The sequence below is a fragment of the Pyrus communis genome, chromosome 6, assembly GCF_963583255.1.
Source record: "Pyrus communis chromosome 6, drPyrComm1.1, whole genome shotgun sequence".
In the NCBI taxonomy this organism is placed as follows: domain Eukaryota; kingdom Viridiplantae; phylum Streptophyta; class Magnoliopsida; order Rosales; family Rosaceae; genus Pyrus; species Pyrus communis.
Window position 1 is genome coordinate 21,130,494 of NC_084808.1, and position 21,473 is coordinate 21,151,966.

General features: G+C 37.7%; 1 protein-coding gene across 1 annotated transcript in view; it reads right to left on the reverse strand.

The window, feature by feature from the left end:
* Positions 1-1,333: 1,333 nt before the first annotated feature.
* The window catches only part of LOC137736847 (uncharacterized), a 31,540-nt gene continuing 11,400 nt past the window's right edge, over positions 1,334-21,473 (reverse strand). The window contains exons 23-63 of the mRNA XM_068476140.1: positions 21,222-21,320; positions 20,992-21,132; positions 20,728-20,796; positions 19,780-20,268; positions 19,306-19,620; positions 19,044-19,175; positions 18,826-18,939; positions 18,549-18,733; positions 18,218-18,326; positions 17,998-18,141; positions 17,045-17,320; positions 16,147-16,824; positions 15,561-15,779; positions 15,177-15,277; positions 14,702-14,997; positions 14,503-14,587; positions 13,055-13,756; positions 12,631-12,949; positions 11,890-12,048; positions 11,621-11,784; positions 11,355-11,535; positions 11,005-11,274; positions 10,699-10,905; positions 10,555-10,609; positions 9,764-9,894; positions 8,692-9,651; positions 8,531-8,607; positions 7,619-8,072; positions 7,430-7,516; positions 6,909-7,064; positions 6,631-6,815; positions 5,853-6,380; positions 4,561-4,738; positions 4,327-4,469; positions 4,113-4,239; positions 3,775-3,996; positions 3,043-3,399; positions 2,757-2,915; positions 2,368-2,649; positions 1,828-2,071; positions 1,334-1,734 (exon numbers count right to left, since the gene is read on the reverse strand). Coding sequence (XP_068332241.1) covers positions 1,925-2,071; positions 2,368-2,649; positions 2,757-2,915; positions 3,043-3,399; positions 3,775-3,996; positions 4,113-4,239; positions 4,327-4,469; positions 4,561-4,738; positions 5,853-6,380; positions 6,631-6,815; positions 6,909-7,064; positions 7,430-7,516; positions 7,619-8,072; positions 8,531-8,607; positions 8,692-9,651; positions 9,764-9,894; positions 10,555-10,609; positions 10,699-10,905; positions 11,005-11,274; positions 11,355-11,535; positions 11,621-11,784; positions 11,890-12,048; positions 12,631-12,949; positions 13,055-13,756; positions 14,503-14,587; positions 14,702-14,997; positions 15,177-15,277; positions 15,561-15,779; positions 16,147-16,824; positions 17,045-17,320; positions 17,998-18,141; positions 18,218-18,326; positions 18,549-18,733; positions 18,826-18,939; positions 19,044-19,175; positions 19,306-19,620; positions 19,780-20,268; positions 20,728-20,796; positions 20,992-21,132; positions 21,222-21,320 — 9,702 coding nt within the window. The 3' untranslated portion in view covers positions 1,334-1,734; positions 1,828-1,924. The remainder of the gene's footprint in view (positions 1,735-1,827; positions 2,072-2,367; positions 2,650-2,756; positions 2,916-3,042; positions 3,400-3,774; positions 3,997-4,112; positions 4,240-4,326; positions 4,470-4,560; positions 4,739-5,852; positions 6,381-6,630; positions 6,816-6,908; positions 7,065-7,429; positions 7,517-7,618; positions 8,073-8,530; positions 8,608-8,691; positions 9,652-9,763; positions 9,895-10,554; positions 10,610-10,698; positions 10,906-11,004; positions 11,275-11,354; positions 11,536-11,620; positions 11,785-11,889; positions 12,049-12,630; positions 12,950-13,054; positions 13,757-14,502; positions 14,588-14,701; positions 14,998-15,176; positions 15,278-15,560; positions 15,780-16,146; positions 16,825-17,044; positions 17,321-17,997; positions 18,142-18,217; positions 18,327-18,548; positions 18,734-18,825; positions 18,940-19,043; positions 19,176-19,305; positions 19,621-19,779; positions 20,269-20,727; positions 20,797-20,991; positions 21,133-21,221; positions 21,321-21,473) is intronic.

A 21,473-nucleotide genomic window follows, 5' to 3' on the forward strand; every position in this document is an offset into this window, starting at 1 on the left:
GCGTTCCAACTTTGAATTTCTTTTATTTTCAAAATTATTGTAATAGTTTTGAATTAGTCTCCATTTATGTACTAATAATATTGTTTAAAAACTGTTTTAACATATAAAAAAACATTTAATGAACTAATAACCACATCAAGTGGCATGTCGGTAAAGACGCGAACTGTGACTCGCCAAAAAAACAAAGAAAATGTAAGGTTTCGGTTCGATACTCTGAATTAGTGAGTCTACTTGACTGTGACCATGAACAAAGTAAAATTCTCCAACCTCTTCAGACCTAGAAGAGGTGGATAGAGCGAGGTGGATAGAGCATTAAAGATATAAATCGGCACGAGAACGGGTTTAAGGTTCGGAGGCAGTGAGGATATATAATCCCATATATATCGAATCCGCCGCGTTTAAAATATATTGTGACCAATCGACCAATTTATTTTTATTTTGCAATGGGGAGATGGGGAAAACTGTTATCCAATGGCGACAATGAAGGTGGGGAATGGGATAGGAGAAGACACTTTATCGAGGATGGGGATGAGAATGACATATCTGATCTTGCTTCAATCTATTGTCATCCCTAATCAAGTATCAGTTATCATGTTATCCATTAGTTATTTAGGGTCTGTCGTATTAAACAATTTCATAATTTTTTAAAACATTTCTTAAGAACGTCTTCTAAGAACAATTTTCTTTAGGATCCAAAAATTTATTTGGTATGAGATTTAAAATTGTTTCTAAATTTACAATTAAAAAAATACCCCTACAACTCCCTTTTGATTCAGAAATTACAACTAAATTCAATTGAACAGATAGAGAGATAGAGAGATAGAGGGTTGGAGAGGGATGAGAGAGGAAGAGCAGAGAGAGGAGAGAGAAGTAGGAGACAAAGATTCGAAGGCCAGGAGGAGAGAGAAAGAAAGGAGAGAAATAATCAGATAAGACGAGAGAGAAAAATAGGATATAGATAAAAAGCTAGTAGAGAAAGATCGGGAGTGAGAATAGAGGAGAGAGAAAGTTTGAGGTTTACAACTTTCTTCTCTGCTCACTCTCGATCTTTCTTGGCTAGCTCTTTATCTCTATTATATTTTTTTAATACAAGCGATCATATACACAAAATCAATGTTATCAAGGCAAAAGAACATTGGTGGAAATGCTCTTAGGTGCTTTTGGGCTCAAATCCTAGCGAATAATTGATAGTGTGAACTTTTCTTTGTTTCTGGTATATTACGTAATGGTTGGATTCCCTAGCGGAATCGAATGAGCATGAAGCAAATAGATGATATACAACAAAAAATTACAGCTCTTAACTTGAATAGGTGAGGTTCTTTTACTTGTCCCAACTCCGAAGGCGCTACACCATAACGTAAACACACGGTGCAACGCAATCACTAGGATTTTACTTCCAAAACCTTATCATACATCGTGTTCATATGGCACCAGATATACAATTGGCTTTCAAAATGATCGGCACGATCACCTTCGGTAATCGTTGCGTATACATCGACTATTCTAACATATATACATAGAATGTCTGAAACCTATACATATATATAGGTGAACTCTGGTAACTAATGGCAAATGTATGCGCTATATATGTAAGCCTTGCACTAAGAATAGTATCGATTGTGTTTGAGGCTAACACCATTCATATCCATGTCGGAATTCGACCACGAAAATCCATGTCGGCATTTCTTACGTCGTCCTTGTCACTGGTCCTTTACACCGCTTCTTACAAAACACCTGTATGGAACAACCTCACCGTTGTTGTAAACCTAAGCACCCATGAAGACACCAATATGAAAATTTTTCGTGCAATGATCACAACTAGAATACCTGCCAGACGGTAAGAACATCTGAGCATGCAGGATTGTGACCGGACCACAGCAGAATTCCCAAACACCATATTTCCTCACCATCAACGATCTCGGGATCAGTTGAAGCGGCTGCCAAAAGTTGAACTACGAGGAATAGATGCCGGCACCTGTCGGGGCAACCCTGGTTCTTTTGATGGAGCTTCAGCACTGGCGTTATCGACAAATGGCGCATATGGCAATGTCATACTCTTTTTCAGCATTTGCTGAATAGCATTGCAAAACAAGAAAGTTCATGTAAAACGTCAACTGTCCAGGAAGAATGTCACAAAAGTTGAGAAGAATATCACAAACAAGAAGCCTTCAGAAAGATATCTGTATCTATCAGCAACACCAATGCAACGGTGTAAAATACTTTCGATTTTTCTTTAGTTTGCATATTTTCGATTTTTCTTTAGTTTGTATGTACATGTTTAGCATTTCATGGTGATTTGAACAAGTAAAAAGTCAATGCAACAACCTGACACTGCAAAAGCTCATTGATATGGCATTAAAATCTAACCTTTGGTTTGTTTGGTCCATAAGTGTTCATTGCTCGTTCAATTGATGAGTACACGTCAAGTGCTTGGGGGGTATCACGGACGCATTTTATGATACGAACGTGTTCCCTCATCTCTGGTTTATCTTGTAAATAAAGAATGACCCGTGAAGGTGGAGACTTTGGATGGTCCTTTTTCCCGTACGACTTTTCCATTATCACCAGGTCATCCCAAAGTACATCCCACAATACAGAACATGGATCCCTAGCGGGGTTGAACTTCTTCTGAGCTACATTGAAGGGTTGCTGAATGACAAAAGTTACAATGTCATTGTTTGGTGACTTTTTACTATCACTTATAGATGATAGGAAAGGACTGTAGCACTACGAATGATTCTAATCTGTTAACTTACTTGCAACAGTATCGCTCTTCGATGAGTGACTAGAAGAATTTTTCCTTTGCGTAGTAAAGAGTGATCTTCGTAAGCATCTGATAGAGCAAACTTCCCACGTACTTTAAACAGATCAACCTGGAGGAAAAATGAGCCTGATTCCGCCAGCTGCAATATAGCCTTCATGACCAAGAAAAAGAAAGTTTTAGTAAGAACGAGCAACAAAGGGGGTATCAATAAAACTAAACCAAGTTCAATTAATATAAAAAAAATAAAATTACTGACAAAGCAGTCAAACAATTAGTACCTGTCCTTGTGCTTTGTACCCATCATATGGTCGAATCAAATTATCACCACCGATTACACGAGGCAGCCTTTTGCGGAGGAGTTGCTCATCAGAAGTTATTGCTGATGCTATCTTCATTCTCATCGCATTGGCACCCTCAGTAGTTTTTGACAGAAGATCTAGAACCCCGCTCACTGGTTGTGCAGCTGCACCTATTAATCCTTTCCCAACACCTTGAACAAAACCCTCAACGCCAGAATTTTTGGCACCTTCAAGCGGCTTTGTCAATATGCCAGTAACTCCTCTGAAGAGGCCTTTCGCCAGTGCTCCACCTCCCTCTCTGAGAACATCACCAAAGTCCTCTACACCCTTGCTTTCCTGAAAAGTGAAAATTTTTAATTAAAATAAAAGTAAATACATACAAACAGTCCAGATAATATAGCTATAAATGAAATACTGAGATTTAGCAGTGCCGAAATTGCAATGAGCAAGAGCTGGAAAAGTACAGCCCAAGGAGAGTACGGTACATTGCATTTGCTATATCCATTACCGTATATGAACAAATTTATGTAAAAAATATTAATTTAATAAATCAATAACTTCCCACAAATATACGTTGACCAATAATTGTTTTATCTCCCTCACATGTGTTATAAGAACGTAACACTGTTGCAACCATAGAAAATTGTATGTATGATAAAATAATCAGTGCACAGGCGAAAAGACCTTTTCGAATGGCAATCTAAAGCAAACCTTTCTCTGTCGGCTTTGAATGAACTTCTTATCAAATGATAAGGCAGCCATGCCCTTGCTCATATGTCCAAGGGCACTACTTGCATTGCCCAATATATCAACACCAGATAGCAGTTGAAGAGGTTGGCCTAAAAGATCCTTTTGAGCGTTTGAAATAGCAATACTAATCATTGAACTCTGCCTCATGCACACATTCTCATTAAACTTTTGGTATATCCTCACCTAAAATAACAAACATAAATGCTTAGGCCAGCCGAAAGCTTCTAGGATAAATTCCAGAAAGAAAGAAAAAAACCATGAAATCACAAAACAGCAGGAGGAAGAATCCCAACGCTTACTGGCATATTCTCAGTGTTCCCCAATGCAGTCATCAAAGATGCCCAAAAGCCAAGGACGCCTCTTGGCCGCTGACTAGGTGACATAGCCATTGACACTTTGAATCGAACCTCTGAAATGCTAAGAACTCTGCAAGTACAAGTAACATTATTTAAGGGAATTACGACTAAATGTAGTGCAAAACAATGATAAGACAATTTTGGAGTCCTTGAATACCCAATTTCAATAATCGGATCAACAGAAACAGCAGTTGTTTGAGTATCAGACAACCGACTGAGGTTGACCTGCTGAATCATCTCATGAAGGCGCCAAATAATTGGCTCATGAATGTTTACCAAAAAGGCAGAGTTTTCAGGTCCCTGAATAATCATTTGCATATAATTAATATAAACTGGAGAAAAAATAATGAGAAAACCGTCTTTTGGAAAATGGTAACTTTCTTATATTTACCTGGAGACCGATATATGGATAGACACATAGATCTAGTGACCCATTTGATTGCATTGTGACTGAAACTTTCAAGATATAGTCAGTATCATCTCCAACTTTCTGAGGTCTAAAAAGAACTGGAGTTGGACTAAGGGGCAACTGGTTATCCAATTGTATCCCGCGCATTCTAAGTTTGAACCTGAAAACATGACACAAAAAGGCTTCCAGATTTAATAATTTTCGGACATTACAATCCTGGTAAGTACACATAATGCTAAAAGAATCACAATTTTAGGCCACAGTAGTTGATGATAATGTTGCATCATTTAGCATCTTTTTTTCCCAAATGTATTTATTAGCTTTTGAACTTGATATGCATATGTTCACTATGTTACAGGAGGCAGATTGCCCCTTACAGGGTATGAAAAGAAAGTTGGGGTTCCACCATAAACCCATGTTGGTATACCATGGGTCCAGCCCATGATGAAGGACATTAAAGGTCCAGCCCATTATAAAAGGATGGATGCTAGAAAATTCTAGCATCTTATATAAGCAAACTAAGTGCCAAGGAACTAGAAAAATCTGGTCCAAATATGCATGTCGGTGGAGTGCATGCATATTCTAGAAAGTTCTAGCAGTTTGTATAATTGTGTGGCTATCATTTCTAGCCAAAGTCGGTGTGCAATGGGTATGACGGCAAAAACCCACCTATAAATAGGTGTGTTGGTGTTGCTAGCAAACATGAGAGTAGAAAACGATCAAGTCCAAAGCTAGAGTTCCACTCCAAGAGTGCTAGAGTTCCACTCCAAGAGTGAGAGTGAGAGTGTTCCACTACACATTGTGTGAGTGAAGTTTAGAGTGATAGAAAATGTGTGTTATACTTTCTTGTATCCATCAAGTCTTGTCTCTGGCTTGGTAAGACTACTCTTGTTGTACTCATCATTTTCATATAGTGAAGATTGATCGTTGTTCCGTGGACATAGGCATAAATTGCCGAACCATGTAAATTCTTGGTGTCCATTTTTTACTTTACTTTGTGCATTCTCTATCTTGTAGTACCGACATTCCTAACAACCCATTGGGGTGTTCTTCCCATCAATGTGGAATTCATTCAAATACTCCCCCTCACGTGTGTTGAGTTTTCAAGCCTAACATTTGGACAACACAAAGTGCGTGACGTAGAGCACGTGTGGCCGTTGGGCCTCACACGTGGGACGACACTCAAGATTTTTCACAGTTATGGAAACTGCACCCCACTAACTAATAAATTAAACAAATTGTTCTCCAAGCCACAAAATTGAAAGCAAACTTACCTACTGATTCCAGAACCTAAGCCAGTTGAATATGCACACACAAGATTCTGGACCGAAAGGTACAAGATTTCTTCGGGTGTATGGTCAATAATGGATATCCCAAGCTCAGCAAGCTCAATGATAACATGAAACTCACAATCAGCGATCATTGGTGATTGTTGCTGTATAGAAAGCTGAGACAGAGGTGATGAGTGGCTTGTACTCAAGATTCCAGAAGGATCAATTTCTGGCATCCAGTCACTGATCTTGATGACATTCACTTTCTCTTCTTTTATAACAGTAACACGTAAAGCTTTAGAAGGCACATTTCCCACATGAATGGCTTGGTGATCAGAAATCTCATCAATATCATACTTCCCTGATTTTAATGGGTCTTCCCCCTCAACCAGGATCTCTAATAAACGTCTTCTGCCAAGATCTTCCCATAGAAAAGAAGCTGCTGTATTGGGAGGAAGAACTTTCCATGAATCGTTGGTACCATCCACCTGGCGAATTCGGATGGGTAAAAACATGGAACGATTTTCAATCCTGTTGATTGAAAACTATTAGCAGTGGACCAAAAAACAAAAGAACACATGCATACAAGTAAAGGAGAAGAAACCGTATTTATGACTTATTGTACTGTAATAAGATAACTTCCATATTAACAGACATTACAAGTTCAACAAAATTTCACTTTTGTCAAAAAGAATTAACGTCCATATCTTACAATACCTTATGATAACTACATTCTCTCTTTGCATTTCACAAGCTTTCATAAGACATAGTGAACCATTACCTGTAAGGGCTAATGGAAGAGTTTGGACGGAAAACAACTTCATAGCTTGAGTTCTTAGCTCCACTTCTTACAGCTATTCGAAATTGAAGTTGATCATTTCCGTCATCCTTCTTCAAGCAAACACGCATGACACCTTCACTAGAAACACTAAATGGTGCACTCCATTTGTAACCATCCACCCGCACCTGATAAGAATAATAAATCCCATATGGGATTCAGATTATGTATGCTATTCATACATAATTAGCGAACATGAAAGATTATAAAGCTTCACTGACCTTCAACAATTCGACCTTGGCACTAGACTGCCAACAAAAGGGCTTTGGAGAGTCCGTGGGATGAATCCATGCCACGGACTGAGAATCACACTGTTGCAGGCAGAGTCTGTAACCAACTCTATTAATAAACAAGGTGTGGGGCTGGAAGTGCACAACCTGAATATTAACCATCGAGCAGTTGTTTATTATTATTAACATACACCAAAGAAACTTGACAAATGCGTAGCTTATGAGTACCATCAAGTACGAAAAATTGGGACTAACAACAATAGCTTTTACTAAGGACTAAGGAGTAAGGAACCTCCAATGAAAGGAACCTTCTGTCCTCTCTAAACATGCAGATGGTCTGGTGAAGAGAATCTTTCATCATTTTTCTTTAAGGGTTATCTTATTTTCTGTAATCCGGCTTCAGAGCTAATGTTGTACATATCTAATTTGGTAAGTCCCTCGTCACATTCTTTCTAGCAGTTTCTCAGAGGAGAATCATTAAAGATTTACGTCACAAGATATTTAAATTCAACCTTTGTTCTGTCTGAGGTCATGCTCAGTCTCGCTGAAAGCTTGTAATAAGATCCATCTGAACTGAATACTTTTACATCAAGCCTTTCCTGGAAAAGAAAGTTCAAAGATCATATGATAGTGAACAAATTTCAGCAACTGCAAAGCATAATCATGAAAAGGAAAATGATCTGATGCTCTATTGAAATCACCTTCTTTTCCAGTTCAAAAAGAGATATCCCAGGACTGTAAATTTCTGAATGATGCATGGCAACAGAAAGCCCCACTCGTGAGGACAGATAAACATCTTTTTGAGATGGAAACAGCGAAGCCCCACTACGGCTAGCATAATCTTGTGGAGAAAGCATGTTAGGAACAGGACTAGTGTCCTCAATAACTTCAAGTACTTGAATGTTTCTCCTTGTGGCAGAATGCTTCCTGTCCCTAGAGTTTGTGGGACTTCTCAAGGCTGGTGTTGCAGACTTGACTGCCCTAGAAAGCATTAGGGAGTCTGTATCTGCATTGTCCGAAGGTTCTACTTCTACCACTCGATATGCCAATGAAATATATGAATCATTAGTTATCCAGTACGGAACAAAAAACTTTATTGTTTTGGGTGCAACAGTGGTTCCTCCCATGTCACGTTCAATACTCACGCGCAGTCTCCTGCGAAAATGATGGTAATGGAGATAATGAATCTGATAATTAATAAATTACGTGTTACATTATTTACAAGAAATGTTTAAATTTTCTAGTAAGTAATCATTTCAGACATACCAATGAGACATCATCCTAGGACATTATAAATGGCACACAAGTGTAGAACAAAAAATATGAGGAAACGTCATACAAAAAATTATTTCCAGCATAAAAACCTAACATAGCATAACAGCAAGAGATTCTGAGTTGGAATCCTTGCAATTAAAACCTCTTAATGTTCATTGAAAACCATGTATTGGGTTTCATGCTGGCTGGCAGAAATCCACAAGGGAGAAGTGTTGAATATTATATGAATTTACCTACATCATAACAGGTTGAGCTTTTGGGAACAACAGTACAATAACACATTTTACAACAAACAAACAAAAAAATGTCAAAGAAATCTTTTCTCCGGAACCACAAACCTTTTACTTTTCTGGTGAACCATCCAGAATGACGAGACATGGTCATTGGAATAAAGATTCAAAAGAAGAATGGGGTCCTGCCAGAACAACCATAGTTATTAAACTCACAATGGTATGTAGATATAACAAGCATGTTACTTATATTTAGACAGAGCTAGTACCTTCTCCAGGACCCAACCACCCTCGACAAACAATGTAAGATACAAAGGTTTCTGAATGTCCGCTGAATATATATGTACACCCCCACGTGAAGAGATCATACCATGCTGTCGTTCAATGCATTTTCCATCTCCGGTTCTTTCCCAGATTGTGAATTCAGCCGGACAGGAAAGGCGATTTTCCAACTTCATAGGAGAATGGACAGATATTTTCCAGTCATAAACAGGTGCATTTAGTTCAGTATGAAGCGCCGAGGCATCCGCCCCGACACTAAGCCAAAACTGTTTGTTTATGGTACTAGTACAACACAAAAGTATATCCTTCTTCTCAAGCTGATTCAACTTGAAAGTAACATTTTGCAAATTATTTTCCTGCTTTGAAGTATATTGTCTAGAAAGTGAAACCTGATCTATAATAGTCAGGTCCTTTCCATATGTATAACCAGTACCCACTGCCACGAGAGAACCCCATGAATATGGAGGCTGAGGATGATCAACGGAAGGACATATTTGTAAGCACTGGTCAGAATCACTAGATGTACTTCTCCAAGGCAAAGTAAAAGAACTCCCAGGATTTATGCTATCACTTCTTCTTAGAGAGGAATCACGACCTTGAATTCGAGATGCATGACAGACTGAAATTTTCAACTTAACATCAGTCTCATTTACAACTGTTGCAAGACCCCTGAATATTGCATGCTTCTTGCCATTTTTCACAACAACTTCCAACGCCATGAAATCATTCTGTAACCCTTTCGGGACAACTGACAATGGAAGCAGTGACCGAATGTTCTGCCAAGCACCATCCGGGCCAAGTCCAACAGAGAAACCTATGTCTCTATCGGTTACATTTTCAGCCTCTAGATCTCTTTGAAAACTTGGAGTTGTTTTCCTCTCGAAATAAGAAGTTGAAACCAGCAGGCATCCACATTTGTCCGTGTCTTCGGTACTGTTATGTTGAACCTTTAAAGTACAGCATCAAAGAAGAACGAAAAAGAACAGTCAATTGCTAAGACAGTACATGTGCACAACCAATGACACCGATCAATGCATAAATAAGGTGAAATATGCTCACCCTGCCCCTTAGTGGATGTGATACTACGTTCTGAACATCATGACCTTGATGGAACACCCTAACTGAAGCCATTTTCCTCAACACATTTGCACCTTGCCCAACAGAAAATGAGAGTGCACCCACAACTTCCCCTGTATCATTGTATTGAGACCATAACAAATGCATAAGAAATTTGCCTCCAGATGATTATATTCAGTAAGAAATTGCAAAGAAAACGGGAAAATAATGATTACTATGTAGTATCATATCCTTCTGCATGAATAGGCCCAAAATATCCAACCAAAAAGATAAAGAAAAACGAAAAAAGATTCAAAAGAGAACAGTCGGGATACATTTGTCAAGTACACATGATTAATAAATGAACTGGAAAAAAAGAAAGCAGTTAATACAAAGTGAAGCTCGGATTTGGTAAAAACCTATCCAAAAAACACGTTCAGAGCAGCAACAGATAGCCATCAGAATATATCATAAACATGCAAGATGGAATATGTGTTGAGAACGAATCCCTTATTGATGAGAGGAGGGACCCTGCATGTGCTTATAAGTAGTTGGGCTATTCCCCATAATGCCAATTGGTTTTATGGTGGAACCTCAACTTTCTTCAATATGTAGTAACCGTGGGAGAAGATATTCAATGCGCTGAAGATTTCATTCCCCTATTGAATCAGAGGTTTACTAATTCTAGATAAACTAGTGACTCAACAACCTAAGTGCATGAATCAATATATGTGGATGCAAGTTCAAAACAAGAAAGAAAGCATAATTCAGGGAAGGTTATCGATAGTACATACCCTTTCCTGCTTTTGCTGCAAGGTTTGTCACCTCCACTTCCACTTTAGCTGGGCCCTGCAACACTTGCACACTCAATCTTGGAAACTTAAAGAATAAAAGAGTGGGAGGAAAGAGTAAAATCCAGTAATAACTATGTCAGAAACCTTCCGGGGAACTTCAAATATGAAAAGTTCATTCCATTCCGCCGTGCCTTCATTCAAGTTATTGAATTCTGAAACTGCAGGCTTAACACATTTTGTTCTTGCACTTTGAGGAAAAAGTTTTTGTTGATCTGTTGTTTGACTATCAACAACAAGGCGCAAAGCACAGAAGAAATTATGGCTGTTACCATCATCTATAATAGGTAAATCCTGCAAACAAAAGAATCAATCTTATCTCCTGAAAGTAGAAAACAAAATGATATGACATTTAAGGTAAGAAAAAACAATAAATTTAACCACAGTAACGACCTTGGCTTCGTGTATCTGTATAGCAACATAATAACGTGTTTCCTTAGATTCATCTACAACATTGAACCTATCAGAAAACCTTGGAGGCGGCACCCATATGGAAATGTAGTCACCATGATGTAACCGGTCCACTCTGTCTGAGTTTTCCTCAACTCTTTTCACATATATCTCACACCCAAGTTTATTCTCTACAATTACAGTCTGAAAGTCATCTTCATCCAATGCAAAGAGAGTCTGGTCCTCTCCTTGTCCATATAGACCACCAGCTTCCTGCAAAGACACAATTTGGTATTCAAAGTATTGTTAATACAGGAAGCATAGGTACACAAGAAATCAAACCTAGGTATTACCTCATTTATCTTCATTGCTTTCTGTTCAAGTTCTAATTGTCTTTTCCACGAAAGAACACTCCCAATAAAAGTTTCAAGGTTTGCAGCACTGACATTTAAATTAAGGATACTGGTGGCAGCAATACGCACTGTCTTCCCAAATTTTGATGGCGAGTGCACATTAGTATCATAAGTTTCAAACCTTGACAAAGTCAACAAAAATAGTTCCTGAGTATTACAAAAATTTAACTGAACTCAAAATCAAATAGAAAGAGCTCATATAATACTTGAATATTCCATCGAAAGGCTCCACAAGTGGCTCCCACGCTTCCAATTGAGTATTGAATGTTGATGCAGCAATAGAGGAAATCAGTACTGCATTCATAGCCTCCAGTCGGCCATGTGTTGCAAGCTTGATATTGGTGATTGTCGTGTCAAAAAGTGGTTTCATCTGAAAAATCGAAGTTATCCAACATAACCAAGACAACTAACAGTATGAAATGAAAACCACCTTTACATCAGTTTATGCATTTAGAAAGGTTTTTATAAGACGTACCATTCCACATAAGCTGTCTAGAACAGTTAAAGAGAAGCATCTCAGCTTCACCTCTGCTGTTATATTTTCCCTAGTCCTTGGCTTCAAGGAATCACCAATAGCATAAGCCAATCTGCTTGACGGTTTTTTCAAATCAGCCCGTGCAAGAAAAGTGGAGGCCTGCAGAAACAGAAGAGAGCCCCAAATTACGTAAAAACTTGTATAGTTATGGCACAGTAAACATAATAAGTTAAATACAAACACATCATTGTAAAATAAAAATAAAAACTTCATATGAAGGCAAAAGTTACTTTTCTCTCATAATTTTTTTACCAAACTTCAGGCATGGTAGCTGCATACTTACATGACAGATTTAGACCGACAGGTAACCAAATATTCATCTAACAAGATCTGGCTTCTTTCTGGCTTTTTTTTAATTTTTAATTTTTAATTTTTTAATTATTTATTTTTATAGATATAAATAACAAGATATTTGATGACAAGGCAGGGCAGTGGACTTTTTGGGGCTAGAATAAATATTTAGGTTCTTGAAGAACTTTGGTGACCAAGAAATGTAGGATACTTCTTACATGATTAGGTGCAAGTTTTGAGCTGAATGTAACTTAATTTCTTGTATAGGCTGTGGCCACCAGTTATCTTTAGGTTAGATCTTTAGTTTATGTCTCCCAATCCCCTCCCCAGCCCCCCCACTAACTCCACACAAAATTAAATAAACTGAATAAAGAAAGATAGAAACCCAACCTGATTTTCAATTCTCCAAACGCTCCAGCACTGAGATCCCTTTGAAGTCGAAGATCTTGAAATTGGCGCCTCAAGAATATTAGCTTGGTTAACAAAATCCATCCTAGGGCAACAAATTGTATCAACACATGGGGCTTCACCCGTCCTGGAGACTATGCATCCAAGAGATGCATAACCAGGCGGAGCAAGTGGGTACCAAAAGAATACTTCATCAAAACCTTTCCCAACAACGTGGGCAACTTTAGTAAATTGCACAGGTTTCGCAGATATTTCAGGATCATCAGCCTTAAAAATTATGCCCACAGCTGGAGGTTCTAAGCTGAAAGAAAGAAAGAACACATGTTGGTTAGCAAAAATCACAATAACAATAAAAATACAACTGACTAAAACCTGATACAGAACACACAAAGATAAAATTTCCAACCCTTCGGTTATGCAATCACCCAATATAGCATAGCCACAACGCGCAATGGGCCGCCATATTGAGACTGGTCGGCGGAGCTCACTACCCTTGTCCCACCAGATTCTCTCAAAGTTGGGGGTCGACATAAAACAATTATTTGCCTTTGAAATTGATCTGACTATATCCCATCGAGAAGAATTTCCAGTCTGGTTTCTGGTTTGGTGACTTACATACTTATTGTCAACAGCCAAATTTGAGGCAGATTCTATAGGAGAAGATTGTTGCCGATTCCAATTCCAAAGAAGAAGATGATTGAGGTTACAACAATTGTCTTCAGAAGGGCATTCAGTAGAAGAATGGGCATGAAATGATCCAAGAACATTCTCCACGCGCCAGATGCTAAATCCAGATGCAAAATGAGGATTTGATGGAGAAGAAAATAAGCATTCTGAATATGTTGTTGAAGTAACAAGATCAGAACGTAGGCAATAAACTATATGATTAGGTGGCTGCTCTTTCCCCATATTTGCTAGACAACCCAATGCTATGTATCCGGGTGGTGCTACGGGCATCCAAAGAGAACAATCACTGCCAACATCAGAATCCCCCCCGCCAAATCCTTGAATAGTAGAGAACAAGCCTATGAGATTAAAACCAATTGGTTGACGCACACGCCCATATGCATTACTCACTGCCATTACTGCCTGTGAAGGAGGAACTGGCCTGATGACATCACAAGAAACCAAAAATAATTAAGTATAGCATCGAAACACACTATCACACTAAACAGAACAACTTGAACAAACAAGGTGAGTATCTTCCCCAGATAGATCAACAATCAAGAAAATAAACAAAATACCGTGAGCTGTACCCAAACCATCCATATATTATTAATTAGGTCATCTACTTTATGTTCCTTTTACTTCCGGACAACTAGATGAAAATAATACAAATCATGATTACATAGGCACGGGCACATGTAAATTGCTTTGATACAATAAAATTTATGCAGGTTAAACAAACTTTAATAAAACTCACCAAGATTACTAATTTCTAATGATAAAGGAGCATTAGCACATGCCTGGGAAGTTTCTACCTGATGGCAACGTACAACGAACAGATTTTTTCTTCTTCTCAAGATTTGAGTGTATAAGCTCAAAAAGTACATGCAATGGAAAAGAAGTCCACCTTTACACTCGGAACCATGACACATACAAACAAGATCACCAGATTAACTCATAGTTATGATATTTACATTGCCTTCCTTTTTAATTTATTACTACTTGGGAACTCATCTACAAAAAACACATAAGGATATGCAGCATGGGGCCAAATTCTTTGATGACTCTTCTTGTAAAATAGGACCCTTTAGTTTCATCTCCGATTATGTGGACTGCTTGTCTAGAGATTGTAATTTTCATTTCATTAAGAAAATAGTGTTCCCTGAAAAACATTCCATTCAATTCTACCTTGATGTCACACAATCTCCCAGTATAACATAATTTGAAGGTGCTCGAGGCCTCCAAAAGGTAAGGTTGTAACAGGAACCATTTTCTACATAAATACACAACAATGTTAAGTCTTTGATGACTGACATGACAGCCATTCTGATGAAAAGAAATGAAGTAATTAAGATATTAAACTTCACCGGAGAGTATGAGAAAATACCTTTCGGGGACACCCAAATTTGATCAAAATTGGTACATCCAGCCAGTGGCATAGAATTTCCGAATTGCAATGCTGATGTTGCCTGGGTTTGCAAATTAAGTATAAGAGAAACAACACTCAGTGAAAGATGGAAGCAAACATCAGTTGATAACAAGGACATATTTGTTTTGTCCTTCACAGAAGTGTAACCCCCTGATATATCCACTGGATCAAGAACAATAAGACCAGAACCAGCCTCAACTGTAAGATCTTTCACCAGGGCTCGAACCCAGGTATCATTTTCTTTGGATGCATACCTATATTAACAGGTTATTTAGCTCAGTTAGTGAAATTTTTTTTTTCACGTAATACATTTAGGAGTATAATAAGTGTTAAATTTCAAGTACGCAAGCTTTCAGAGTAACTTCTATTGCGCCCTACCTTTTCCCTGGAAAAAGTGTAGAAGTATGGGAAAAACAAATATGAAAACTCTTACATGAAGCTAAAATCCAACTTTGCACGGAGAAGCTTTTCACCATATGAATCATCCAGACAAGACTTTGAAGAATCATAGAAGGTAAACTCAGGAGAAACTACCTAAAAGCCAAAATAAGTAATCCAAAAATGAACAGAACATCAAAACCAACTGCACAAAAGGTTATCAGCATAATATAAGCTAAAAAAATGATATGCTAGAGATATTGATCCCAGTATAACTAATAAGCACTTAAGTAGTAACTTATGGAAGCACTGTGTAGCATACAATCAGATTACCACAAAATAATCTACCAATGGTTTCAATCAGTTTGCAAATTTCAATGTAAAGCGCTATGCCATGAATTACTTTGCGAAACATTTATGTTAATAATGACTTACTTACCTGTGCTTCAAAACTGAAACTCGGGATCATATTTGGATCACTTTCAGAATCCGAAGAAATATTTGAGGTGTCTGACGATTTATGAGAGTCTTCTAGACTCTTCTTGTCCTCATCAGATGAGTAACTGTCCAGCAATGTGATGTCCACACCATCCTCAAAAGATAACGAGTAGCTGCTATCATTACTCAAATGTGTGTACTTCCTCAAAATAGAACCATTCTGATGTATTAACGGGAAAGCGTCAATCAATAGTTGGAACACATGCCAATTACTGAGGGATGAGAAATACAAACTAAACATAAAATAAGTAAAACAAAACAACACATATGGTCACATATAAAAAATTGATACACTTTTTTTCTATCTTTTACTGACTACACTGAAATGGTCTTTGTACCTCTATAGTCGTTTTTCTGGTTTCTGAATCCTATACCTATGCTTCATGATATTTATTGGAAAACATTTTCCCCAAACCCGTTGCAGACCTTCTAAATAGTACTGAAATTTTAGGCATGTTCTGATGCTGCATTAAAAACAATTGAAAAAGAACACAACTGTTGTCACATATGAAAGGATGGATCTGTACCTCAATTTTGACATTCATAAATCGCAACTTCTTTCCACACCCAATTATAATAATGGGATGAGGCCTAGTTGAATGAAGATATTTTGTGTCCGTTTCCTCACTCAAATGGATGGTCTTTCCACATCCATCATATGTATATTCATCAATGTGCAAACAATCTGCTACTAACTGTCTACTTGGAGACAAGTGCACCACATCTTCTATCTGTTTGTAAATAGGTCCAGAGAATACTATGCTACAGCTTTTACCAATAAGATCATTTGTAGGATCCATCACTTCCTCTCTACCAGTTATTGTTCGCAATGCAGGCACAAAAAACTCACCCACAGCCAGAAGGAAATCAGCTACAACAAGAACTCGAGGTTGCTGAACCCTAACCACAAATGATTGGGAAGATTTGCGCCATCTATAGTCCATCAAGAACATTGTTGATATTGGTAAATCCACATGAGAAAATTCAGCATCAGAGTCTTTTTTTCTAAAGCTCCCCGTATTTAAGGAAAGGGGCAAACTTCCAAAAGAAACTTGCTTGGAATCATCAGCGGATGATCCAAGCATTAGGCGCATTTCAGGTTTTGTATCGGGGCGAATGTCAACAACAGAAAATTTCGGAATGGTTATGTAGAGATCTGTCTCTGACAATGAAGTCATCCGATACGTTACCCAAAGACCTTCGATCTGTTAAACAGAGAAACAAATTACATAAGATTCTGTTTTTATTTTTTCTGAGAACAAGTACACCATCAGAACAGACATACAATGCCAGAAAACAACAAACAACTCTGTTCGAAATCTTACCACTAAAATGAAAGTTGAAATCTCAGAGAGCTAAAACAGGACCTAAATACACACAATTCAAAATGAACTCTACTTAAATGTGATTGATGCAAGTACTCACAGCAATTTGAGCAAAAGGAGACTCAGCATGAATGCCGTTATACAATTCCAATAGGGCATTATCAATTACAACTGCCACTATGGTAACAGTTTTTGATAGTAGGAATTGACTGTTCATGTTGACCTTATCAGCCAGCAGTCTCATTGTATCCATCGAACCAGATTTACCACCACGGAAACTAGGGGGAAGCTTTGGCTCTTCGCATAAGTTCATGCATGCACAGTCCAGAATGACTTTATATTCTTTGTCAGACATGACACCGTGCAATAAGCCAACCTGGTACAAGACAATCAAAGGGTAGGAATCAACAGAGAAATATGACAGTCTGCATGATGACAGAATAAAACCAATTGGCAATATGGGGAGTAGCCAAGAAAATAGAAGAATATGTTATTTCAAGGAAACATTAAATGACAACCATTTAATTAAGTGGTAAATGGTTTCAGATTTGAGTGATATTTTGCAATGGTGATATATGAGAGAAGACCTAAAATAATACGGTTCGGATCATTGAAATACAAGGTGAGGCATCCTTCGATTGAAGCTCCCTGTATAGAAACATATATGCAGGGATATATCATATAAAGTTAAAAACACGTGATCACAACAATGAAGCAAATGGAGGATGAATAAGCTAGATCACCATATATTGACTACCAAAAAAGTAAAGGATTGGTCCAAAATGCTAAGCAATTCCTAAGTATGTTCACCATTTGAAACAATATTATGACCCAATGCACTTAATATGATGTTGTACATGTATCACTACCAATCAATGCAGGATGAACTCAATCAGAAGTTCGTCCACGTGTATCAATCATCAACTATGCAAATATCAACAATGGTAAGTTAAACAGCCCCCCATCGTAATGCCTACTAAAGGTGTGTTATCTGCCACAACGTTATAAAAAAAAAAAAATCAATAAAATTTAACATTTCACCCACAATATTACCTTCACTTCAAGGGCAAATGTTGGAACTTTTTTGAAGACATCCCTCAAACTTCTCCTCACGTAAACATCAAGTCCTTTGCCTTCTCGTATCATTGATTTGCCTAAGCAACCGTCAATTCCTACAGACATGCTGATCCCCAGGATCTGAAATGTCAGAGTATTAAATTAGTTCAGTAATTTCAATCATCACGTCCAATAAAAAGATATAAAAATCACCTACCTCAGCATGAAGGACATCAATATGGACAGCTGAAGGATCTTTCTCAGGGGAACCATACCAACTAAACTCATTTGTGACTTTTAGCTGGCCCAGATCAAGTTGAATGAAACTGCAATTACATAAAATATAGAGACAAATGTCAACCGTAAATACGGATATAACAAATGTATTTAACTTTGAAAATACAAGATCCAGACATAAAGAGACAAAATCTTGAAGTTGTCCTTTTCTCTTCCTGCTTCTGTTTAGGGTGCTTCTTCATTCAAAAGCAACCCAACTATTTAATTACCCAAATATGCGCTTAGTAAAAAAAGAATCCAAATTCACGCACTCTTTGCTTGTTGAATTCCTGGGAACAATGATTATTGGAGTATCAAGTGACAGGTCCAGCTTCAACGCTGTAGCTCCATCAATCTCATATTTCTGAATTAGCCACTCAAAGCCTCCCACTTTGTCAACAAGTTTGATTGCCTCTTCGGTCTCTGGGGTGGCAAGTTCCATAAAGTATTCTGTTATCTGCATTAGCATGTCCAAGCATTTAGGTTACACACAATAACACATCCCTGTGAAAGTTGTATTCAAATGATTGAGAGCAATGCCCAACATACCTCCTGAACAAACCTATAGAGGAAAATGATGCGGACAGCAGAAAGTCGGCCACACAAACTGTAATCATATCCTTCATAGTCATCATCTTCGGCACTATAGGAGTTAAATTTGAACTGCAAAACAAATAGAAAGATAAAATTCTCATAATGAAAGAAATATCACAGTAAAAACAAATTATGTCTGCAATGCAATAGCTGATAATTGATTCCATCTGTACCTTGATAAGGGATTCAACACCTGGATTACGTATATCACAAAGCCAAGCCCAACAGTGATCTGTTCCAAGAGACATATCATGTAGCCTAAAATTTCCTAGGGTACCTTCAATGGAAAGAGAACTTGGGTGGACCTTAACAAACAAACAACTCAAGTCAGTAATACAGTTATTTGAGACCAAAAATATCAAGTCTGAAACTACTCACAGTGGTAAATTTCAACCAACACATCGAAATAATTGTAAATCACAACATTCCCATCACCTTAAGATCCAGCAGGAAACTTTCTTGCACAAACATTGCAAATGAAGAGCCATCCTCTTTGTTAAGAAACACAGTCACATTGTCAACATTCATGTTTAAATAAAATACTACACGACCTTTACCATAACCCAGCAACCCTTTGATACTTTCTTCATTCTTTTCTTTGTTCATCAAAGGTTTATCATCTGGAACCTTAGTTATGTCTGCACTACCTTCCACATCATACACACAGCTTAAATCCAGGCCGAAATCAATCAAAGCAACAAGAGTGGGTCTGTTGCAAAAGAACTCCAATTTTGACATGCGGAGATTCATCTGAAAAAAATTTCAGGACAAAGCATTAGCAGTGGAGATAAAGATTTTTCTATTTGTAAGATACACTAATTAATTTAGTTTTGCATTGCAAATAAAACCAATCGAACAAAGATCCAGAACTATAACTAAAGTTGAGTCGACTGCTCATGTCAGTAATACCTGCGTATCAATACCATCATAATCAGGCGAGCTAGAACTCCGAGTCAAGAAGGTAACAGAAACAAAATTTGAATTATCACCGCCATCCGCCTCATAAAATATCTCACCAGAAATGACCTTTTCCTTAACCAATTCTTTTTCATGAATTATGGCCTGTGGAGTTGCAAATCCAGTATCATCATTGACGTCCTCAGTGGTTGCACATGTATCCATATCCATTATCTGTGAACCTAAGCCTGTATCTGAGATAGACATAAAATCTGGCAAAGCATCTATAAAAGTATCATCATCCTCATGAAGCAACGCAGACATTTCTTTCATGTGTGGATCTACTATGCCAGGAGAAGAAACTAGATTGTCATTGTTTAGCACGGAGCAAGCTAAATACTGGGGGGTTGTTGACAGACGAACTTGAAGCTCATCTTTGATTTTTAAAGAGTGCAGTTTCATCTTAAGTGTCAGGTCACCTTCCCAGCGAATCATGTGCAACTGTAAAACAAAATGGCATAGTAATTAATACCAAAACACTTATGCATGACAACTAGCTAAGAACCCTTGAACATGATACAAGAAGATAGTGGGAAAAAAACAAACTAGAGGGTAAAGTAGAAGAACGCTTGTTACAGTATGTTCCAATATACCACAACCCCAAGAAATCTAAAACAGAAATATCAACAATATCAAATCTGACGGACAGAGAACAGTGAAATATGAACTATGTTCCAAACATGGAAACATCTTCCCCGCCAGTAGCCAAAATTCTGATGCTACTCTCCCTATCAATTCAAGTAATATAGGGTAAATACCCAAGTCAGATCAAGGGCACAAATACAATAACAAAGATGAACAGGGTGAAAAATTGCATTTGACTTTTTACTTTAAAAATCTCATACAATTCCACATTCACCCTTAATAAAATCATAAATGAAGTATAAACTAGCAACAAACCTTTCCACCATTGGCAAGAACCTCAAGAATAAGAGTCTCGCAACATTCTTCATCAACTTTATCACCAGTCTGCACAATATAGTAGGAAAAGAACACTGTCAGATTTGGTTAATCAGTAGCCTTGCAAGTTTTTTTCCATTTGTTTCTTCATATAAGTAGTAAGGCCCACAGGTGGCTAATCATTTCCCAAAATAACCACAAATGATGGGAAGCAGGACGCTGTAGATACTTTGACCTGATGAATCAACCAAAAGAAAAACCAACCTTTCCATATATGAATATCTTTGTCTCCACCAGTGCCCCATTAATAACAAGGTCAGCTGTTTTTGAATTCATAGTCTGGGTTTCACCATAGTCAGTTACGGGATCGCTTGTTTCTCCCAATACATTAACTGATGGAGGAGCCTATATGCAAAATAAATACAAATTTTAGATATCACCAAGAAGATAAGTAAATAGGAGTTTTAAGTTAAGAGATAGATCTTATATCATACAGAAGCTTGATATGTAGCTTGTATAAGCCCTTTCAACCAAATGGCCTTCTCGTGCTCAGCCCGAAACTCTATAATCAAGGTAGTAGGAGACTCCAAAGCCTGGAAAGAAATCGAAATCTATAACATGTATGATTTGAATAAGGAAAGATATGCCCAGCTTCAAGCAAGGCATGAACAAAATAAACAATAGCATGACTATGATTCTTCCACAATCCAATAATTCAGATGTCAAGTTGACAGCACGGACATAAA